Source organism: Oncorhynchus mykiss, chromosome 23 (genome assembly GCF_013265735.2).
Source record: "Oncorhynchus mykiss isolate Arlee chromosome 23, USDA_OmykA_1.1, whole genome shotgun sequence".
NCBI classification, from domain to species: Eukaryota; Metazoa; Chordata; class Actinopteri; order Salmoniformes; family Salmonidae; genus Oncorhynchus; species Oncorhynchus mykiss.
Window position 1 is genome coordinate 1,658,912 of NC_048587.1, and position 22,001 is coordinate 1,680,912.

Sequence of the window (22,001 nt, forward strand, 5' to 3'; positions counted from 1 at the left end):
TTGGTTAGGTGGTACCCCAGCCCAGCCTACACTGTTGGTTAGGTGATATCTCAGCCCAGCCCAGCCTACCCTGTTGGTTAGGTGATATCTCAGCCCAGCCTACCCTGTTGGTTAGGTGATATCTCAGCCCAGCCTACCCTGTTGGTTAGGTGATATCTCAGCCCAGCCTACACTGTTGGTTAGGTGATATCTCAGCCCAGACTACCCTGTTTATTAGATGATAGCCCAGCCCAGCCTACCCTGTTGGTTAGGTGATATCTCAACCCAATCTACCCTGTTGGTTAGTTGGTATCTCAGCCCAGCCTACCCTGTTGGTTAGTTGGTATCTCAGCCCAGCCTACCCTGTTGGTTAGGTGACATCTAAGCCCAGCCTACCCTGTTCGTTAGGTGACATCTCAGCCCAGATCACCCTGTTGGTTAGGTGACATCTCAGCCCAGATCACCCTGTTGGTTAGGTGACATCTCAGCCCAGATCACCCTGTTGGTTAGGTGACATCTCAGCCCAGATCACCCTGTTGGTTAGGTGACATCTCAGCCCAGATCACCCTGTTGGTTAGGTGACATCTCAGCCCAGATCACCCTGTTGGTTAGGTGACATCTCAGCCCAGATCACCCTGTTGGTTAGGTGACATCTCAGCCCAGATCACCCTGTTGGTTAGGTGACATCTCAGCCCAGATCACCCTGTTGGTTAGGTGACATCTCAGCCCAGATCACCCTGTTGGTTAGGTGACATCTCAGCCCAGATCACCCTGTTGGTTAGATGACATTTCTTGTTACCCCTTTTTGTTAACTTGAAATCTGTCCCAAATTGCACCCTATTCCCTACATAGTGCACTTCTTCTGACCAGAGCCCTGTGACTATATAGGGAATAGGATGCAGGCTATGTCTCTGTGGGATGATGTATGGAGACTGGTATCTGAACGTTCTTTCTCCCCTTGTGACCGTGACGACATTCATCATGTTTCAGATCTAACTCCCCTGTTCCCTGACCTTGTAACTCCCCTGTTCCCTGACCTTGTAACTCCCCTGTTCCCTGACCTTGTAACTCCCCTGTTCTCTGACCTTGTAACTCCCCTGTTCCCTGACCTTGTAACTCCCCTGTTCCCTGACCTTGTAACTCCCCTGTTCCCTGACCTTGTAACTCCCCTGTTCCCTGACCTTGTAATTCCCCTGTTCCCTGACCTTGTAACTCCCCTGTTCCCTGACCTTGTAACTCCTCTGTTCCCTGACCTTGTAACTCCCCTGACCTTGTAACTCCCCTGACCTTGTAACTCCCCTGTTCCCTGACCTTGTAACTCCCCTGACCTTGTAACTCCCCTGTTCCCTGACCTTGTAACTCCCCTGTTCCCTGACCTTGTAACTTCCCTGTTCCCTGACCCTGTAACTCCCCTGTTCCCTGACCTTGTAACTCCCCTGTTCCCTGACCTTGTAACTCCCCTGTTCCCTGACCTTGTAACTCCCCTGACCTTGTAACTTCCCTGACCTTGTAACTCCCCTGTTCCCTGACCTTGTAACTCCCCTGTTCCCTGACCTTGTCTGTTTCAGATCTAACTCTCCTGTTCCCTGACTTTGTGTGTTTCAGATCTGTGTATGATGACCAGCCTAATGCCCACAAGAGGTTTATGGAGAAGCTTGAGGTCAGGATCCGTAACCATGACAGAGAGATAGAGAAGATGTGTAACTTCCACCACCAGGGGTTTGTGGACGCCATCACCGAGCTGCTGAAAGTCCGTGCCGACGCAGAGAAACTGATGGTGAGACAGGAGACCCAATCAAATAGAAGTTTATTAGTCACATGCTCCGAATATAACAGGTGTAGTGAAATGCTGACTTACAGGCTCAAACCAACAGTGTGAAAAAAAGCTGTGTGTGTGTGTGTGTGTGTGTGTGTGTGTGTAGGTAAGTAAAGAAATAAAACAACAGTAAAAAGACATTTGAAATAAGAGTAGCAAGGCTCTATACAGACACTGGTAAGTCAGGCTGATTGAGGTAGTATGTACATGTAGGTATGGTTAAAGGGACTATGCATATATGATGAACAGAGAGTAGCAGTAGCGTAAAAAGAGAGCTAAAGAAATGGAAACTATGGATCAATCTAGTCTACCTCTATGTTGAACCAGGGATAGTAGTGGATCTATCTAGTCTACCTCTATGTTGAACCAGGGATTGTAGTGGATCTATCTAGTCTACCTCTATGTTGAACCAGGGATAGTAGTGGATCTATCTAGTCTACCTCTATGTTGAACCAGGGATAGTAGTGGATCTATCTAGTCTACCTCTATGTTGAACCAGGGATAGTAGTGGATCTATCTAGTCTACCTCTATGTTGAACCAGGGATAGTAGTGGATCTATCTAGTCTACCTCTATGTTGAACCAGGGATAGTAGTGGATCTATCTAGTCTACCTCTATGTTGAACCAGGGATAGTAGTGGATCTATCTAGTCTACCTCTATGTTGAACCAGGGATAGTAGTGGATCTATCTAGTCTACCTCTATGTTGAACCAGGGATAGTAGTGGATCTATCTAGTCTACCTCTATGTTGAACCAGGGATTGTAGTGGATCTATCTAGTCTACCTCTATGTTGAACCAGCGATAGTAGTGGATCTATCTAGTCTACCTCTATGTTGAACCAGGGATAGTAGTGGATCTATCTAGTCTACCTCTATGTTCAACCAGGGATAGTAGTGGATCTATCTAGTCTACCTCTATGTTGAACCAGGGATAGTAGTGGATCAATCTAGTCTACCTCTATGTTCAACCAGGGATAGTAGTGGATCTATCTAGTCTACCTCTATGTTGAACCAGGGATAGTAGTGGATCTATCTAGTCTACCTCTATGTTGAACCAGGGATAGTAGTGGATCTATCTAGTCTACCTCTATGTTCAACCAGGGATAGTAGTGGATCTATCTAGTCTACCTCTATGTTGAACCAGGGATAGTAGTGGATCTATCTAGTCTACCTCTATGTTGAACCAGGGATAGTAGTGGATCTATCTAGTCTACCTCTATGTTGAACCAGGGATAGTAGTGGATCTATCTAGTCTACCTCTATGTTGAACCAGGGATAGTGTTGGATCAATCTAGTCTACCTCTATGTTGAACCAGGTAGTAGTGGATCTATCTAGTCTACCTCTATGTTGAACCAGGGATAGTAGTGGATCTATCTAGTCTACCTCTATGTTGAACCAGGGATAGTAGTGGATCTATCTAGTCTACCTCTATGTTGAACCAGGGATTGTAGTGGATCTATCTAGTCTACCTCTATGTTGAACCAGGGATAGTAGTGGATCTATCTAGTCTACCTCTATGTTGAACCAGGGATAGTAGTGGATCAATCTAGTCTACCTCTATGTTCAACCAGGGATAGTAGTGGATCTATCTAGTCTACCTCTATGTTGAACCAGGGATAGTAGTGGATCTATCTAGTCTACCTCTATGTTGAACCAGGGATAGTAGTGGATCTATCTAGTCTACCTCTATGTTGAACCAGGGATAGTAGTGGATCTATCTAGTCTACCTCTATGTTGAACCAGGGATAGTGTTGGATCAATCTAGTCTACCTCTATGTTGAACCAGGTAGTAGTGGATCTATCTAGTCTACCTCTATGTTGAACCAGGGATAGTAGTGGATCTATCTAGTCTACCTCTATGTTGAACCAGGGATAGTAGTGGATCTATCTAGTCTACCTCTATGTTGAACCAGGGATAGTGTTGGATCAATCTAGTCTACCTCTATGTTGAACCAGGTAGTAGTGGATCTATCTAGTCTACCTCTATGTTGAACCAGGGATAGTAGTGGATCTATCTAGTCTACCTCTATGTTGAACCAGGGATAGTAGTGGATCTATCTAGTCTACCTCTATGTTGAACCAGGGATAGTGTTGGATCAATCTAGTCTACCTCTATGTTGAACCAGGTAGTAGTGGATCTATCTAGTCTACCTCTATGTTGAACCAGGGATAGTAGTGGATCTATCTAGTCTACCTCTATGTTGAACCAGGGATAGTAGTGGATCAATCTAGTCTACCTCTATGTTCAACCAGGGATAGTAGTGGATCTATCTAGTCTACCTCTATGTTGAACCAGGGATAGTAGTGGATCTATCTAGTCTACCTCTATGTTGAACCAGGGATAGTAGTGGATCTATCTAGTCTACCTCTATGTTGAACCAGGGATAGTAGTGGATCTATCTAGTCTACCTCTATGTTGAACCAGGGATAGTAGTGGATCTATCTAGTCTACCTCTATGTTGAACCAGGGATAGTAGTGGATCTATCTAGTCTACCTCTATGTTGAACCAGGGATAGTGTTGGATCAATCTAGTCTACCTCTATGTTGAACCAGGGATAGTAGTGGATCTATCTAGTCTACCTCTATGTTCAACCAGGGATAGTAGTGGATCTATCTAGTCTACCTCTATGTTGAACCAGGGATAGTAGTGGATCTATCTAGTCTACCTCTATGTTGAACCAGGGATAGTAGTGGATCTATCTAGTCTACCTCTATGTTGAACCAGGGATAGTAGTGGATCTATCTAGTCTACCTCTATGTTGAACCAGGGATAGTAGTGTATCTATCTAGTCTACCTCTATGTTGAACCAGGGATAGTGTTGGATCAATCTAGTCTACCTCTATGTTGAACCAGGGATAGTAGTGGATCTATCTAGTCTACCTCTATGTTGAACCAGGGATAGTGTTGGATCAATCTAGTCTACCTCTATGTTGAACCAGGGATAGTAGTGGATCTATCTAGTCTACCTCTATGTTGAACCAGGGATAGTAGTGGATCTATCTAGTCTACCTCTATGTTCAACCAGGGATAGTAGTGGATCTATCTAGTCTACCTCTATGTTGAACCAGGGATAGTAGTGGATCTATCTAGTCTACCTCTATGTTGAACCAGGGATAGTAGTGGATCTATCTAGTCTACCTCTATGTTGAACCAGGGATAGTAGTGGATCTATCTAGTCTACCTCTATGTTGAACCAGGGATAGTAGTGGATCTATCTAGTCTACCTCTATGTTGAACCAGGGATAGTAGTGGATCTATCTAGTCTACCTCTATGTTGAACCAGGGATAGTAGTGGATCTATCTAGTCTACCTCTATGTTGAACCAGGGATAGTGTTGGATCAATCTAGTCTACCTCTATGTTGAACCAGGGATAGTAGTGGATCTATCTAGTCTACCTCTATGTTGAACCAGGGATAGTAGTGGATCTATCTAGTCTACCTCTATGTTGAACCAGGGATAGTAGTGGATCAATCTAGTCTACCTCTATGTTGAACCAGGGATAGTAGTGGATCTATCTAGTCTACCTCTATGTTGAACCAGGGATAGTAGTGGATCTATCTAGTCTACCTCTATGTTGAACCAGGGATAGTAGTGTATCTATCTAGTCTACCTCTATGTTGAACCAGGGATAGTAGTGGATCAATCTAGTCTACCTCTATGTTCAACCAGGGATAGTAGTGGATCTATCTAGTCTACCTCTATGTTGAACCAGGGATAGTAGTGGATCTATCTAGTCTACCTCTATGTTGAACCAGGGATAGTAGTGGATCTATCTAGTCTACCTCTATGTTGAACCAGGGATAGTAGTGGATCTATCTAGTCTACCTCTATGTTGAACCAGGGATAGTGTTGGATCAATCTAGTCTACCTCTATGTTGAACCAGGGATAGTAGTGGATCTATCTAGTCTACCTCTATGTTCAACCAGGGATAGTAGTGGATCTATCTAGTCTACCTCTATGTTGAACCAGGGATAGTAGTGGATCTATCTAGTCTACCTCTATGTTGAACCAGGGATAGTAGTGGATCTATCTAGTCTACCTCTATGTTGAACCAGGGATAGTAGTGGATCTATCTAGTCTACCTCTATGTTGAACCAGGGATAGTAGTGTATCTATCTAGTCTACCTCTATGTTGAACCAGGGATAGTGTTGGATCAATCTAGTCTACCTCTATGTTGAACCAGGGATAGTAGTGGATCTATCTAGTCTACCTCTATGTTGAACCAGGGATAGTGTTGGATCAATCTAGTCTACCTCTATGTTGAACCAGGGATAGTAGTGGATCTATCTAGTCTACCTCTATGTTGAACCAGGGATAGTAGTGGATCTATCTAGTCTACCTCTATGTTCAACCAGGGATAGTAGTGGATCTATCTAGTCTACCTCTATGTTGAACCAGGGATAGTAGTGGATCTATCTAGTCTACCTCTATGTTGAACCAGGGATAGTAGTGGATCTATCTAGTCTACCTCTATGTTGAACCAGGGATAGTAGTGGATCTATCTAGTCTACCTTTATGTTGAACCAGGGATAGTAGTGGATCTATCTAGTCTACCTCTATGTTGAACCAGGGATAGTAGTGGATCTATCTAGTCTACCTCTATGTTGAACCAGGGATAGTAGTGGATCTATCTAGTCTACCTCTATGTTGAACCAGGGATAGTAGTGGATCTATCTAGTCTACCTCTATGTTGAACCAGGGATAGTAGTGTATCTATCTAGTCTACCTCTATGTTGAACCAGGGATAGTGTTGGATCAATCTAGTCTACCTCTATGTTGAACCAGGGATAGTAGTGGATCTATCTAGTCTACCTCTATGTTGAACCAGGGATAGTGTTGGATCAATCTAGTCTACCTCTATGTTGAACCAGGGATAGTAGTGGATCTATCTAGTCTACCTCTATGTTGAACCAGGGATAGTAGTGGATCTATCTAGTCTACCTCTATGTTCAACCAGGGATAGTAGTGGATCTATCTAGTCTACCTCTATGTTGAACCAGGGATAGTAGTGGATCTATCTAGTCTACCTCTATGTTGAACCAGGGATAGTAGTGGATCTATCTAGTCTACCTCTATGTTGAACCAGGGATAGTAGTGGATCTATCTAGTCTACCTCTATGTTGAACCAGGGATAGTAGTGGATCTATCTAGTCTACCTCTATGTTGAACCAGGGATAGTAGTGGATCTATCTAGTCTACCTCTATGTTGAACCAGGGATAGTAGTGGATCTATCTAGTCTACCTCTATGTTGAACCAGGGATAGTGTTGGATCAATCTAGTCTACCTCTATGTTGAACCAGGGATAGTAGTGGATCTATCTAGTCTACCTCTATGTTGAACCAGGGATAGTAGTGGATCTATCTAGTCTACCTCTATGTTGAACCAGGGATAGTAGTGGATCTATCTAGTCTACCTCTATGTTGAACCAGGGATAGTAGTGGATCTATCTAGTCTACCTCTATGTTGAACCAGGGATAGTAGTGGATCTATCTAGTCTACCTCTATGTTGAACCAGGGATAGTAGTGGATCTATCTAGTCTACCTCTATGTTGAACCAGGGATAGTGTTGGATCAATCTAGTCTACCTCTATGTTGAACCAGGTAGTAGTGGATCTATCTAGTCTACCTCTATGTTGAACCAGGGATAGTAGTGGATCTATCTAGTCTACCTCTATGTTGAACCAGGGATAGTAGTGGATCTATCTAGTCTACCTCTATGTTGAACCAGGGATAGTAGTGGATCTATCTAGTCTACCTCTATGTTGAACCAGGGATAGTAGTGTATCTATCTAGTCTACCTCTATGTTGAACCAGGGATAGTGTTGGATCAATCTAGTCTACCTCTATGTTGAACCAGGGATAGTAGTGGATCTATCTAGTCTACCTCTATGTTGAACCAGGGATAGTAGTGGATCTATCTAGTCTACCTCTATGTTGAACCAGGGATAGTAGTGGATCTATCTAGTCTACCTCTATGTTGAACCAGGGATAGTAGTGGATCTATCTAGTCTACCTCTATGTTGAACCAGGGATAGTAGTGGATCTATCTAGTCTACCTCTATGTTGAACCAGGGATAGTAGTGGATCTATCTAGTCTACCTCTATGTTGAACCAGGGATAGTGTTGGATCAATCTAGTCTACCTCTATGTTGAACCAGGGATAGTAGTGGATCTATCTAGTCTACCTCTATGTTGAACCAGGGATAGTAGTGGATCTATCTAGTCTACCTCTATGTTGAACCAGGGATAGTAGTGGATCTATCTAGTCTACCTCTATGTTGAACCAGGGATAGTAGTGGATCTATCTAGTCTACCTCTATGTTGAACCAGGGATAGTAGTGGATCTATCTAGTCTACCTCTATGTTGAACCAGGGATAGTAGTGGATCTATCTAGTCTACCTCTATGTTGAACCAGGGATAGTAGTGGATCTATCTAGTCTACCTCTATGTTGAACCAGGGATAGTAGTGGATCTATCTAGTCTACCTCTATGTTGAACCAGGGATAGTAGTGGATCTATCTAGTCTACCTCTATGTTGAACCAGGGATAGTAGTGGATCTATCTAGTCTACCTCTATGTTGAACCAGGGATAGTGTTGGATCAATCTAGTCTACCTCTATGTTGAACCAGGGATAGTAGTGGATCTATCTAGTCTACCTCTATGTTCAACCAGGGATAGTAGTGGATCTATCTAGTCTACCTCTATGTTGAACCAGGGATAGTAGTGGATCTATCTAGTCTACCTCTATGTTGAACCAGGGATAGTAGTGGATCTATCTAGTCTACCTCTATGTTGAACCAGGGATAGTAGTGGATCTATCTAGTCTACCTCTATGTTGAACCAGGGATAGTAGTGTATCTATCTAGTCTACCTCTATGTTGAACCAGGGATAGTGTTGGATCAATCTAGTCTACCTCTATGTTGAACCAGGGATAGTAGTGGATCTATCTAGTCTACCTCTATGTTGAACCAGGGATAGTGTTGGATCAATCTAGTCTACCTCTATGTTGAACCAGGGATAGTAGTGGATCTATCTAGTCTACCTCTATGTTGAACCAGGGATAGTAGTGGATCTATCTAGTCTACCTCTATGTTCAACCAGGGATAGTAGTGGATCTATCTAGTCTACCTCTATGTTGAACCAGGGATAGTAGTGGATCTATCTAGTCTACCTCTATGTTCAACCAGGGATAGTAGTGGATCTATCTAGTCTACCTCTATGTTGAACCAGGGATAGTTTTGCATCTATCTAGTCTACCTCTATGTTCAACCAGGGATAGTAGTGGATTTATCTACTCTACCTCTATGTTGAACCAGGGATAGTAGTGGATCTAGTCTAGTCTACCTCTATGTTGAACCAGGGATAGTGTTGGATCTATCTAGTCTACCTCTATGTTGAACCAGGGATAGTAGTGGATCTATCTAGTCTACCTCTATGTTGAACCAGGGATAGTAGTGGATCTATCTAGTCTACCTCTATGTTGAACCAGGGATAGTAGTGGATATATCTAGTCTACCTCTATGTTGAACCAGGGATAGTAGTGGATCAATCTAGTCTACCTCTATGTTCAACCAGGGATATCAGTGGATCTATCTAGTCTACCTCTATGTTGAACCAGCGATAGCATCCCCCCTCAGCCCTCTCTTACCATCCCCCCCAGCCCTCTCTCACCATTCCCCCCCCCAGCCCTCTCTCACCATTCCCCCCCCCAGCCCTCTCTCACCATTCCCCCCCCAGCCCTCTCTCACCAGTCCCCCCCCCAGCCCTCTCTCACCAGTCCCCCCCCCCAGCCCTCTCTCACCAGTCCCCCCCCCCCAGCCCTCTCTCACCAGTCCCCCCCCCAGCCCTCTCTCACCAGTCCCCCCCCAGCCCTCTCTCACCAGTCCCCCCCCAGCCCTCTCTCACCAGTCCCCCCCCCCCAGCCCTCTCTCACCAGTCCCCCCCCCAGCCCTCTCTCACCAGTCCCCCCCCAGCCCTCTCTCACCAGTCCCCCCCCCCAGCCCTCTCTCACCAGTCCCCCCCCAGCCCTCTCTCACCAGTCCCCCCCCCCAGCCCTCTCTCACCAGTCCCCCCCCCCCAGCCCTCTCTCACCAGTCCCCCCCCAGCCCTCTCTCACCAGTCCCCCCCCCCCAGCCCTCTCTCACCAGTCCCCCCCCCAGCCCTCTCTCACCAGTCCCCCCCCAGCCCTCTCTCACCAGTCCCCCCCCAGCCCTCTCTCACCAGTCCCCCCCCCCCAGCCCTCTCTCACCAGTCCCCCCCCAGCCCTCTCTCACCATCCCCCCCCAACCCTCTCTCACCAGTCCCCCCCCCCAGCCCTCTCTCACCAGTCCCCCCCCAGCCCTCTCTCACCATTCCCCCCCCAGCCCTCTCTCACCAGTCCCCCCCCCAGCCCTCTCTCACCATCCCCCCCAACCCTCTCTCACCAGTCCCCCCCCCCAGCCCTCTCTCACCAGTCCCCCCCCAGCCCTCTCTCACCATTCCCCCCCCAGCCCTCTCTCACCAGTCCCCCCCTCAGCCCTCTCTCACCATTCCCCCCCCAGCCCTCTCTCACCAGTCCCCCCCCCCAGCCCTCTCTCACCATTCCCCCCCCAGCCCTCTCTCACCATTCCCCCCCCAGCCCTCTCTCACCATTCCCCCCCCAGCCCTCTCTCACCATCCCCCCCCAACCCTCTCTCACCAGTCCCCCCCCCCAACCCTCTCTCACCAGTCCCCCCCCCCAGCCCTCTCTCACCAGTCCCCCCCCAGCCCTCTCTCACCATTCCCCCCCCAGCCCTCTCTCACCAGTCCCCCCCCCAGCCCTCTCTCACCAGTCCCCCCCTCAGCCCTCTCTCACCATTCCCCCCCCAGCCCTCTCTCACCAGTCCCCCCCCCAGCCCTCTCTCACCATTCCCCCCCCAGCCCTCTCTCACCATTCCCCCCCCAGCCCTCTCTCACCATCCCCCCCCAACCCTCTCTCACCAGTCCCCCCCCCCAACCCTCTCTCACCAGTCCCCCCCCCAGCCCTCTCTCACCAGTCCCCCCCAGCCCTCTCTCACCAGTCCCCCCCCAGCCCTCTCTCACCAGTCCCCCCCCAGCCCTCTCTCACCAGTCCCCCCCCCCAGCCCTCTCTCACCAGTCCCCCCCAGCCCTCTCTCACCAGTCCCCCCCCCCAGCCCTCTCTCACCAGTCCCCCCCCCAGCCCTCTCTCACCAGTCCCCCCCCAGCCCTCTCTCACCAGTCCCCCCCCAGCCCTCTCTCACCATCCCCCCCCCAGCCCTCTCTCACCAGTCCCCCCCCAGCCCTCTCTCACCAGTCCCCCCCCCCAGCCCTCTCTCACCAGTCCCCCCCCCAGCCCTCTCTCACCAGTCCCCCCCCCAGCCCTCTCTCACCAGTCCCCCCCCAGCCCTCTCTCACCAGTCCCCCCCCAGCCCTCTCTCACCAGTCCCCCCCCCAGCCCTCTCTCACCAGTCCCCCCCCCAGCCCTCTCTCACCAGTCCCCCCCCCAGCCCTCTCTCACCAGTCCCCCCCCCAGCCCTCTCTCACCAGTCCCCCCCCCAGCCCTCTCTCACCAGTCCCCCCCCAGCCCTCTCTCACCAGTCCCCCCCCCAGCCCTCTCTCACCAGTCCCCCCCCCCAGCCCTCTCTCACCAGTCCCCCCCCCCAGCCCTCTCTCACCAGTCCCCCCCCCCAGCCCTCTCTCACCAGTCCCCCCCCCCAGCCCTCTCTCACCAGTCCCCCCCCCCAGCCCTCTCTCACCAGTCCCCCCCCCCCAGCCCTCTCTCACCAGTCCCCCCCCCCAGCCCTCTCTCACCAGTCCCCCCCCCAGCCCTCTCTCACCAGTCCCCCCCCCCAACCCTCTCTCACCAGTCCCCCCCCCCAGCCCTCTCTCACCAGTCCCCCCCCAGCCCTCTCTCACCAGTCCCCCCCCAGCCCTCTCTCACCAGTCCCCCCCCCAGCCCTCTCTCACCAGTCCCCCCCCCCAGCCCTCTCTCACCAGTCCCCCCCCCAGCCCTCTCTCACCAGTCCCCCCCCAGCCCTCTCTCACCAGTCCCCCCCCCAGCCCTCTCTCACCAGTCCCCCCCCCAGCCCTCTCTCACCAGTCCCCCCCTAGCCCTCTCTCACCAGTCCCCCCCCAGCCCTCTCTCACCAGTCCCCCCCCCCAGCCCTCTCTCACCAGTCCCCCCCCCAGCCCTCTCTCACCAGTCCCCCCCCCAGCCCTCTCTCACCAGTCCCCCCCCAGCCCTCTCTCACCATCCCCCCCCCAGCCCTCTCTCACCAGTCCCCCCCCAGCCCTCTCTCACCAGTCCCCCCCCCCAGCCCTCTCTCACCAGTCCCCCCCCCAGCCCTCTCTCACCAGTCCCCCCCCCAGCCCTCTCTCACCAGTCCCCCCCCAGCCCTCTCTCACCAGTCCCCCCCCAGCCCTCTCTCACCAGTCCCCCCCCCAGCCCTCTCTCACCAGTCCCCCCCCAGCCCTCTCTCACCAGTCCCCCCCCCAGCCCTCTCTCACCAGTCCCCCCCCCAGCCCTCTCTCACCAGTCCCCCCCCCAGCCCTCTCTCACCAGTCCCCCCCCCAGCCCTCTCTCACCATTCCCCCCCCCCAGCCCTCTCTCACCAGTCCCCCCCCCCCAGCCCTCTCTCACCATCCCCCCCCCTCAAAGTTTTGGGGATCAACTAGAAGCACAGAAGGACGTAAAAGAAGGTCACATGTCAAAATGGGTGAACTTCCCCTTTTAATTGTTCTTATAGAGAAGGAACTATGAGAGGTTTCTCCTCCTAGATGACATCATTCACTGTCTCGCTCCCCCAGGACTGAGCCGGTCTAGGTTCCCCCGGGACTGAGCCGGTCTAGGTTCCCCCAGGACTGAGCTGGTCTAGGTTCCCCCAGGACTGAGCCGGTCTAGGTTCCCCCAGGACTGAGCCGGTCTAGGTTCCCCCGGGACTGAGCCGGTCTAGGTTCCCCCGGGACTGAGCCGGTCTAGGTTCCCCCAGGACTGAGCCGGTCTAGGTTCCCCCAGGACTGAGCCGGTCTAGGTTCCCCCGGGACTGAGCCGGTCTAGGTTCCCCCGGGACTGAGCCGGTCTAGGTTCCCCCGGGACTGAGCCGGTCTAGGTTCCCCCAGGACTGAGCCGGTCTAGGTTCCCCCAGGACTGAGCCGGTCTAGGTTCCCCCAGGACTGAGCCGGTCTAGGCTCCCCCAGTACTGAGCCGGTCTAGGCTCCCCCAGTACTGAGCCGGTCTAGGCTCCCCCAGGACTGAGCCGGTCTAGGCTCCCCCAGGACTGAGCCGGTCTAGGTTGACCTAATGATGCCTCCCCCAGGACTGAGCTGGTCTAGGTTCCCCCAGGACCGAGCCGGTCTAGGTTCCCCCAGCCCAGCTGCACCGAGGCCAGCTCTCTTTAACTCTCTTTCCCCAGCTGAAAGTGGTCTTTAGATGAGTAGATGGTCTGATTGGTCGACCCAAGGTTGTAACTGGACCAATCATTAGCCAGTATATGAAGCATGTTCAGATAACAGGGCAGCAGGTACTGCAGCAGATCAACTAGCTCACTGGCCATTTTTCTCCCACAGATTAATGAGACTTTTTAATTAACCCCAGAATAAATGGCTTCCTTATTATCATGAGCTAATGAGACGCAATGTGGGAACCTCCCTGTGTGGTCGTTCTGTCCCTACTGTCCCCCTGCACCTGCAGCTGCCTACGTCCCTTCTAACTCAGCCTGAGTTACCTCCGGATCCCTCCACTCTGTGAATCAACCAGCCAGTGACTGTTTTGTATTCAGCTCTGAAACCCAATGTTTAATTACCAGGAAATGCAGTGGGCTCTTTCACTGTAGACAATGAATGGCACATAGAGCTCATTGAGGTTATCAGGAAAGGGCCCACTGGTCAATTGGGTCATTGAGTTTAATTGAATTGTTTGACAAGACCTGTAGAGACAAGTAGAGTTCAAACATCCTCAACGTAGAATTGACAAGTTTGTCACAGAATCTGTTGGGGGGAAGGACTGTCATAATCTATTACGCCGCCTAAAAGCCTCCATGCCGACCAACAGTTCCAAGTTCCCGTTGCAGATTGAATCAGAAAATGCCTTTGTCCCTGTGCCCTCATGGAGGCTGATCTGATTACAAGGTGAGCAGCTACGACAGGAAGTTGTCTGACAGTAGTGATCTTTTTATTTAAGGGCCAGGTTACCGACACGAACAGAAGACTACAAGACGCCGGCAGAGAGGTAAGACTCTTCGTCCCCCGTGTCAGAGTTGCCTGTGGTCAGTTAGAGGACATATTGAGACAGGAAGAACCTCTGACTGACCTCTCTCCGTAATTGGGGAGGTCTTAACTCTTTTGACCTCTCTTATGTAAGGTGACAGCCCAAACGGAGGAGGTGATTCGCTGTCGGATACAGCAGAGGAACATGACTACCACTGTGGAGAGACTACAGCTGTGTATACCTGGTGAGATATTTAATAACATCTATAAACACTGTGTGTTCTGAAAGCTACCTCTCCCCTCTCTTCTTTCTGTTCTTAAACCTCGTAAGGATGATGCAGAATCTAATCCCAGTTCAGGAACATCAATCAGCGGAAATTTCAGAGCGCCAACTATAGTTTTCGATAAAACTCAAACTTTCATTAAAACACACATGCAAGGTACTGAATTAAAGCTACACTCGTTGTGAATCTAGCCACCAAGTCAGATTTGTAAAATGCTTTTCGGCGAAAGCATGAGAAGCTATTATCTGATAGCATGCACCCCCCCAAAATACCAGAACGTCACCTAAACAACAGATTTTGTGGTAGCCGGCGCTACACAAAACGCAGAAATAAAATATAAAACATTCATTACCTTTGACGAGCTTCTCTGTTGGCACTCCTATATGTCCCATAAACATCACAATTGGGTATTTTTCCCGATTAAATCCTTCAAAGTATGCCAAAAATGTCCATTTATAAAGGCCGTCTGATCCAAGGAAAATGCACCTTTACACGACGCAATGTCACTTTTAAAATTAACAAAGTTGCCTATAAACTTTTACAAATCACTTCAAACGACTTTTGTAAACCAACTTTAGGTATTAATAAACGTTAATAATCGATCAAATTGATCACGGGGCGATCTGTATTCGATAGCAGCAAGTCTTGAAATCATCGTCCATTTTTTTCACTTTCATAATTTCCTGGGTGCACCCCAAGACAGGAAGTGCCTATACGTCATCCCACCAAGGATAAACGTGCAAAGAAATGCCAGTATTGGCGACATCGTGTGGAAGCTGTAGGCGTTGTAAACGGAATGTCATCTATTTTCTGTCGCCTTAGACAATACATTTACTGGCGGATTAATATTTTTTTTGTGTTTTTGGTGAACAGTTTTCCCTGGGATTTTTACTCCTAAACACGCTACGTTATAGCCACAGACAACGATTTTACCAGTTTTAGAGACTTCAGAGTGTTTTCTATACACACATACTTATCATATGCATATACTATATTCCTGGCATGAGTAGCAGGACTTTGAAATGTTGCGCAATTTTTTACAAAAAGCTGCGAAAATTCGCAGCATCCTTATTAAAGCTACCTCTTCTTTCTGTTCTTAAAGCTACCCCTTCTTTCTGTTCTTAAAGCTACCCCTTCTTTCTGTTCTAAAAGCTACCTCTTCTTTCTGTTCTAAAAGCTACCCCTTCTTTCTGTTCTTAAAGCTACCCCTTCTTTCTGTTCTAAAAGCTACCTCTTCTTTCTGTTCTAAAAGCTACCTCTTCTTTCTGTTCTTAAAGCTACCCCTTCTTTCTGTTCTTAAAGCTACCTCTTCTTTCTGTTCTAAAAGCTACCTCTTCTTTCTGTTCTTAAAGCTACCCCTTCTTTCTGTTCTTAAAGCTACCTCTTCTTTCTGTTCTTAAAGCTACCCCTTCTTTCTGTTCTTAAAGCTACCCCTTCTTTCTGTTCTAAAAGCTACCTCTTCTTTCTGTTCTTAAAGCTACCCCTTCTTTCTGTTCTAAAAGCTACCTCTTCTTTCTGTTCTTAAAGCTACCCCTTCTTTCTGTTCTTAAAGCTACCCCTTCTTTCTGTTCTAAAAGCTACCTCTTCTTTCTGTTCTTAAAGCTACCCCTTCTTTCTGTTCTAAAAGCTACCTATCTTCTTTCTGTTCTAAAAGCTACCTATCTTCTTTCTGTTCTAAAAGCTACCCCTTCTTTCTGTTCTAAAAGCTACCTCTTCTTTCTGTTCTTAAAGCTACCTCTTCTTTCTGTTCTAAAATCTAACTCTCCCCTCTTATTGTTCCTTTTTGCAGTCCTAGAAATGTACAGTAAATTGAAGGAGCAGCTGGAATCCAAAAGGTACGTGCACTTCCTTACTCTCCTCACTATGTTCACTGTTGTCGTCATCAATGTTACTCCACCACCATATATTAACAATAAAGTCCCTCTCTCTAGATAACATGGTGCTTTGGACAGTAAGACCTTAACGCTTTCCTTAGAAACCCTCTCTGGCTCAACATAGCTCACAATCAAAAGGCACGCTGTCTTTACGTCACAGAATTCTCAACAATTCACAGAAATAATGATTGAAGGAAACTGTGAATGGAAGCTATTTCAATGGAACCAAGCAGAGGGGGAGTGAAGCTCACGCTGAACCTGACAGTGATGACCCTTCCCCGTCGCTTACCGTCTGTTTAATCAGTCACAACACATCACGGGGAGAGGTCACCATTCAAACGCAGGACAGTTGCCCTTCTTCACAGCACAGCGCTGGCCTAGACAACATTGCTGTCACAGGCGCCGGTTAGAGAGTTGGAAAGACCCCCGGGGTACTGGGACTCTCCACAGGGGGGACTTCAGGACTACTAGGACCCCTGGGGTACTGGGACTATCCACAGGGGGGACTTCAGGACTACTAGGACCCCTGGGGTACTGGGACTATCCACAGGGGGGGGACGGACTTCAGGACTACTAGGACCCCTGGGGTACTGGGACTATCCACAAGGGGGGGGGCTTCAGGACTACTAGGACCCCTGGGGTACTGGGACTATCCACAGGGGGGGGGACTTCAGGACTACTAGGACTCCTGGGGTACTGGGACTATCCACGGGGGGGGACTTCAGGACTACTAGGACCCCTGGGGTACTGGGACTATCCACAGGGGGGACTTCAGGACTACTAGGACCCCTGGGGTACTGGGACTATCCACAGGGGGGGGACTTCAGGACTACTAGGACCCCTGGGGTACTGGGACTATCCACAGGGGGGGGACTTCAGGACTACTAGGACCCCCGGGGTACTGGGACTATCCACAGGGGAGGGACTTCAGGACTACTAGGACCCCTGGGGTACTGGGACTATCCACAGGGGGGACTTCAGGACTACTAGGACCCCTGGGGTACTGGGACCATCCACAGGGGGGACTTCAGGACTACTCAGACCCCTGGGGGTGGTTCAGGGGGCCTCTAGGCAGAACAAATTATAAAGGTTAGGACATGGGGGGTTATTATGTGATGTCATCACTGGGTTAAGACATGGGGGGTTATTATGTGATGTCATCACTGGGTTAAGACATGGGGGTTATTATGTTGTGATGTCATCACTGGGTTAGGACATGGGGGGTTATTATGTTGTGATTTCATCACTGGGTTAGGACATGGGGGTTATTATGTGATGTCATCACTGGGTTAAGACATGGGGGTTATTATGTTGTGATATCATCACTGGGTTAGGACATGGGGGGTTATTATGTTGTGATTTCATCACTGGGTTAGGACATGGGGGTTATTATGTTGTGATTTCATCACTGGGTTAGGACATGGGGGTTATTATGTTGTGATGTCATCACTGGGTTAGGACATGGGGGGTTATTATGTTGTGATTTCATCACTGGGTTAGGACATGGGGGGTTATTATGTTGTGATTTCATCACTGGGTTAGGACATGGGGGTTATTATGTTGTGATTTCATCACTGGGTTAGGACATGGGGGGTTATTATGTGATGTCATCACTGGGTTAAGACATGGGGGGTTATTATGTGATGTCATCACTGGGTTAAGACATGGGGGTTATTATGTTGTGATGTCATCACTGGGTTAGGACATGGGGGGTTATTATGTTGTGATTTCATCACTGGGTTAGGACATGGGGGTTATTATGTGATGTCATCACTGGGTTAAGACATGGGGGTTATTATGTTGTGATATCATCACTGGGTTAGGACATGGGGGGTTATTATGTTGTGATTTCATCACTGGGTTAGGACATGGGGGTTATTATGTTGTGATTTCATCACTGGGTTAGGACATGGGGGTTATTATGTTGTGATGTCATCACTGGGTTAGGACATGGGGGGTTATTATGTTGTGATTTCATCACTGGGTTAGGACATGGGGGGTTATTATGTTGTGATTTCATCACTGGGTTAGGACATGGGGGTTATTATGTTGTGATTTCATCACTGGGTTAGGACATGGGGGGTTATTATGTGATGTCATCACTGGGTTAAGACATGGGGGGTTATTATGTGATGTCATCACTGGGTTAAGACATGGGGGTTATTATGTTGTGATGTCATCACTGGGTTAGGACATGGGGGGTTATTATGTTGTGATTTCATCACTGGGTTAGGACATGGGGGTTATTATGTGATGTCATCACTGGGTTAAGACATGGGGGTTATTATGTTGTGATATCATCACTGGGTTAGGACATGGGGGGTTATTATGTTGTGATTTCATCACTGGGTTAGGACATGGGGGTTATTATGTTGTGATTTCATCACTGGGTTAGGACATGGGGGGTTATTATGTGATGTCATCACTGGGTTAAGACATGGGGGGTTATTATGTGATGTCATCACTGGGTTAAGACATGGGGGGTTATTATGTTGTGATGTCATCACTGGGTTAAAACATTGTGACATGTCATGCCACTCACAGTAAACACCACCCAGCCCAGGTCTTTGTCATACCACCCACAGTAAACACCACCCAGCCCAGGTCTTTGTCATGCCACTCACAGTAAACACCACCCAGTCCAGGTCTTTGTCATACCACCCACAGTAAACACCACCCAGCCCAGGTCTTTGTCATACCACCCACAGTAAACACCACCCAGCCATGGTCTTTGTCATACCACCCACAGTAAACACCACCCAGCCCAGGTCTTTGTCATACCACCCACAGTAAACACCACCCAGCCCAGGTCTTTGTCATACCACCCACAGTAAACACCACCCAGCCCAGGCCTTTGTCATACCACCCACAGTAAACACCACCCAGCCCAGGTCTTTGTCATACCACCCACAGTAAACACCACCCAGCCCAGGTCTTTGTCATACCACCCATAGTAAACACCACCCAGCCCAGGCCTTTGTCAAACCACCCACAGTAAACACCACCCAGCCCAGGTCTTTGTCATACCACCCACAGTAAACACCACCCAGCCCAGGCCTTTGTCATACCACCCACAGTAAACACCACCCAGCCCAGGTCTTTGTCATACCACCCACAGTAAACACCACCCAGCCCAGGTCTTTGTCATACCACCCACAGTAAACACCACCCAGCCCAGACCTTTGTCATACCACCCACAGTAAACACCACCCAGCCCAGGCCTTTGTCATGAACAGTCCTTTACTCTGTTACACTGATAAAAGACTGAATCTACTGTATGACGCCACATCCTGTATATTTCAACTAGCACACATTTCCCTCTTACAAGCGTATATACCGAGACATTATTCATTGGTCCTCTGTCATCTAATCATCCTTAAACATATCCAGCAGTGTTTCCAGTAATACAACCCTCGGTCAGCAGAGTGATCCATTTGTACAGTAGCAGTATGAAAGCCAACCAGACTAGAGAGGAGGGATGAGATGTGACGGCAGGTATCTGTGTTCCAGGTACTATGCTGCGTTGAAGACCATGGAGCAGCTGGAGAAGGTGTACATCCCCCGGGTCAGCCGCTACCGCTTCTGTCAGATCATGGCTGAGAACCTGCCCAAGCTCAGAGAGGACATTAAGGACATCTCCATGTCCGACCTCAAGGACTTCCTGGAGAGCATCAGGAAACACTCGGACAAGATCGGAGAGACCGCCATGAAACAGGTAAGAGACGTTGTTGTTGTTATTATATATAAACAGGCAGAGTACAGGTACTAAACAGGTATGAGACGTTGTTGTTATATAGAAACAGGCAGAGTACAGGTACTAAACAGGTATGAGACGTTGTTGTTATATAGAAACAGGCAGAGTACAGGTACTAAACAGGTATGAGACGTTGTTGTTATATAGAAACAGGCAGAGTACAGGTACTAAACAGGTATGAGACGTTGTTGTTATATAGAAACAGGCAGAGTACAGGTACTAAACAGGTATGAGATGTTGTTATATAGAAACAGGCAGAGTACAGGTACTAAACAGGTATGAGACGTTGTTGTTATATAGAAACAGGCAGAGTACAGGTACTAAACAGGTATGAGACGTTGTTGTTATATAGAAACAGGCAGAGTACAGGTACTAAACAGGTATGAGACGTTATTATATAGAAACAGGCAGAGTACAGGTACTAAACAGGTATGAGACGTTGTTGTTATATAGAAACAGGCAGAGTACAGGTACTAAACAGGTATGAGACGTTGTTATTATATAGAAACAGGCAGAGTACAGGTACTAAACAGGTATGAGACGTTGTTGTTATATAGAAACAGGCAGAGTACAGGTACTAAACAGGTATGAGACGTTGTTGTTATTATATAGAAACAGGCAGAGTACAGGTACTAAACAGGTATGAGACGTTGTTGTTGTTATTATATAGAAACAGGCAGAGTACAGATACTAAACAGGTAAGAGACGTTGTTGTTATTATATAGAAACAGGCAGAGTACAGGTACTAAACAGGTATGAGACGTTGTTGTTATTATATAGAAACAGGCAGAGTACAGGTGCTAAACAGGTATGAGACGTTGTTGTTATTGTTATTATATAGAAACAGGCAGAGTACAGATACTAAACAGGTATGAGACGTTGTTGTTATTATATAGAAACAGGCAGAGTACAGGTGCTAAACAGGTATGAGACGTTGTTATTATATAGAAACAGGCAGAGTACAGGTACTAAACAGGTATGAGACGTTGTTGTTATTATATAGAAACAGGCAGAGTACAGATACTAAACAGGTAAGAGATGTTGTTATTATATAGAAACAGGCAGAGTACAGGTGCTAAACAGGTATGAGACGTTGTTGTTGTTATTATATAGAAACAGGCAGAGTACAGGTACTAAACAGGTATGAGACGTTGTTGTTGTTGTTGTTATATAGAAACAGGCAGAGTACAGGTACTAAACAGGTATGAGACGTTGTTGTTGTTATTATATAGAAACAGGCAGAGTACAGGTACTAAACAGGTATGAGACGTTGTTGTTATTATATAGAAACAGGCAGAGTACAGGTACTAAACAGGTATGAGACGTTGTTGTTGTTGTTGTTATATAGAAACAGGCAGAGTACAGGTACTAAACAGGTATGAGACGTTGTTGTTGTTATTATATAGAAACAGGCAGAGTACAGGTACTAAACAGGTATGAGACGTTGTTGTTATTATATAGAAACAGGCAGAGTACAGGTGCTAAACAGGTAAGAGACGTTGTTATTATATAGAAACAGGCAGAGTACAGGTACTAAACAGGTATGAGACGTTGTTGTTGTTATTATATAGAAACAGGCAGAGTACAGGTACTAAACAGGTATGAGACGTTGTTGTTGTTATATAGAAACAGGCAGAGTACAGGTACTAAACAGGTAAGAGACGTTGTTGTTGTTATTATATAGAAACAGGCAGAGTACAGGTACTAAACAGGTATGAGACGTTGTTGTTATTATATAGAAACAGGCAGAGTACAGGTACTAAACAGGTAAGAGACGTTGTTGTTGTTATTATATAGAAACAGGCAGAGTACAGATACTAAACAGGTAAGAGACGTTGTTGTTGTTATATAGAAACAGGCAGAGTACAGGTACTAAACAGGTATGAGACGTTGTTGTTGTTGTTATTATATAGAAACAGGCAGAGTACAGATACTAAACAGGTATGAGACGTTGTTGTTGTTATTATATAGAAACAGGCAGAGTACAGGTACTAAACAGGTATGAGACGTTGTTATTATATAGAAACAGGCAGAGTACAGATACTAAACAGGTATTTATTTTATTTATTTATTTTTATTTTTTATTTTACCTTTATTTAAC

General features: G+C 47.9%; 1 protein-coding gene across 7 annotated transcripts in view; it reads left to right on the forward strand.

Annotated features, from left to right (window-relative positions):
• Positions 1 to 22,001, forward strand: part of exoc6 (exocyst complex component 6) — a 139,633-nt gene that overhangs the window by 34,526 nt on the left and 83,106 nt on the right. For all 7 annotated transcript variants that reach the window (XM_036959708.1, XM_036959709.1, XM_036959710.1 and 4 more), the window contains exons 2-6: positions 1,585 to 1,756; positions 13,963 to 14,010; positions 14,143 to 14,233; positions 16,062 to 16,107; positions 19,657 to 19,861. In XM_036959708.1, the coding sequence (XP_036815603.1) occupies positions 1,585 to 1,756; positions 13,963 to 14,010; positions 14,143 to 14,233; positions 16,062 to 16,107; positions 19,657 to 19,861 (562 nt within the window). The remainder of the gene's footprint in view (positions 1 to 1,584; positions 1,757 to 13,962; positions 14,011 to 14,142; positions 14,234 to 16,061; positions 16,108 to 19,656; positions 19,862 to 22,001) is intronic.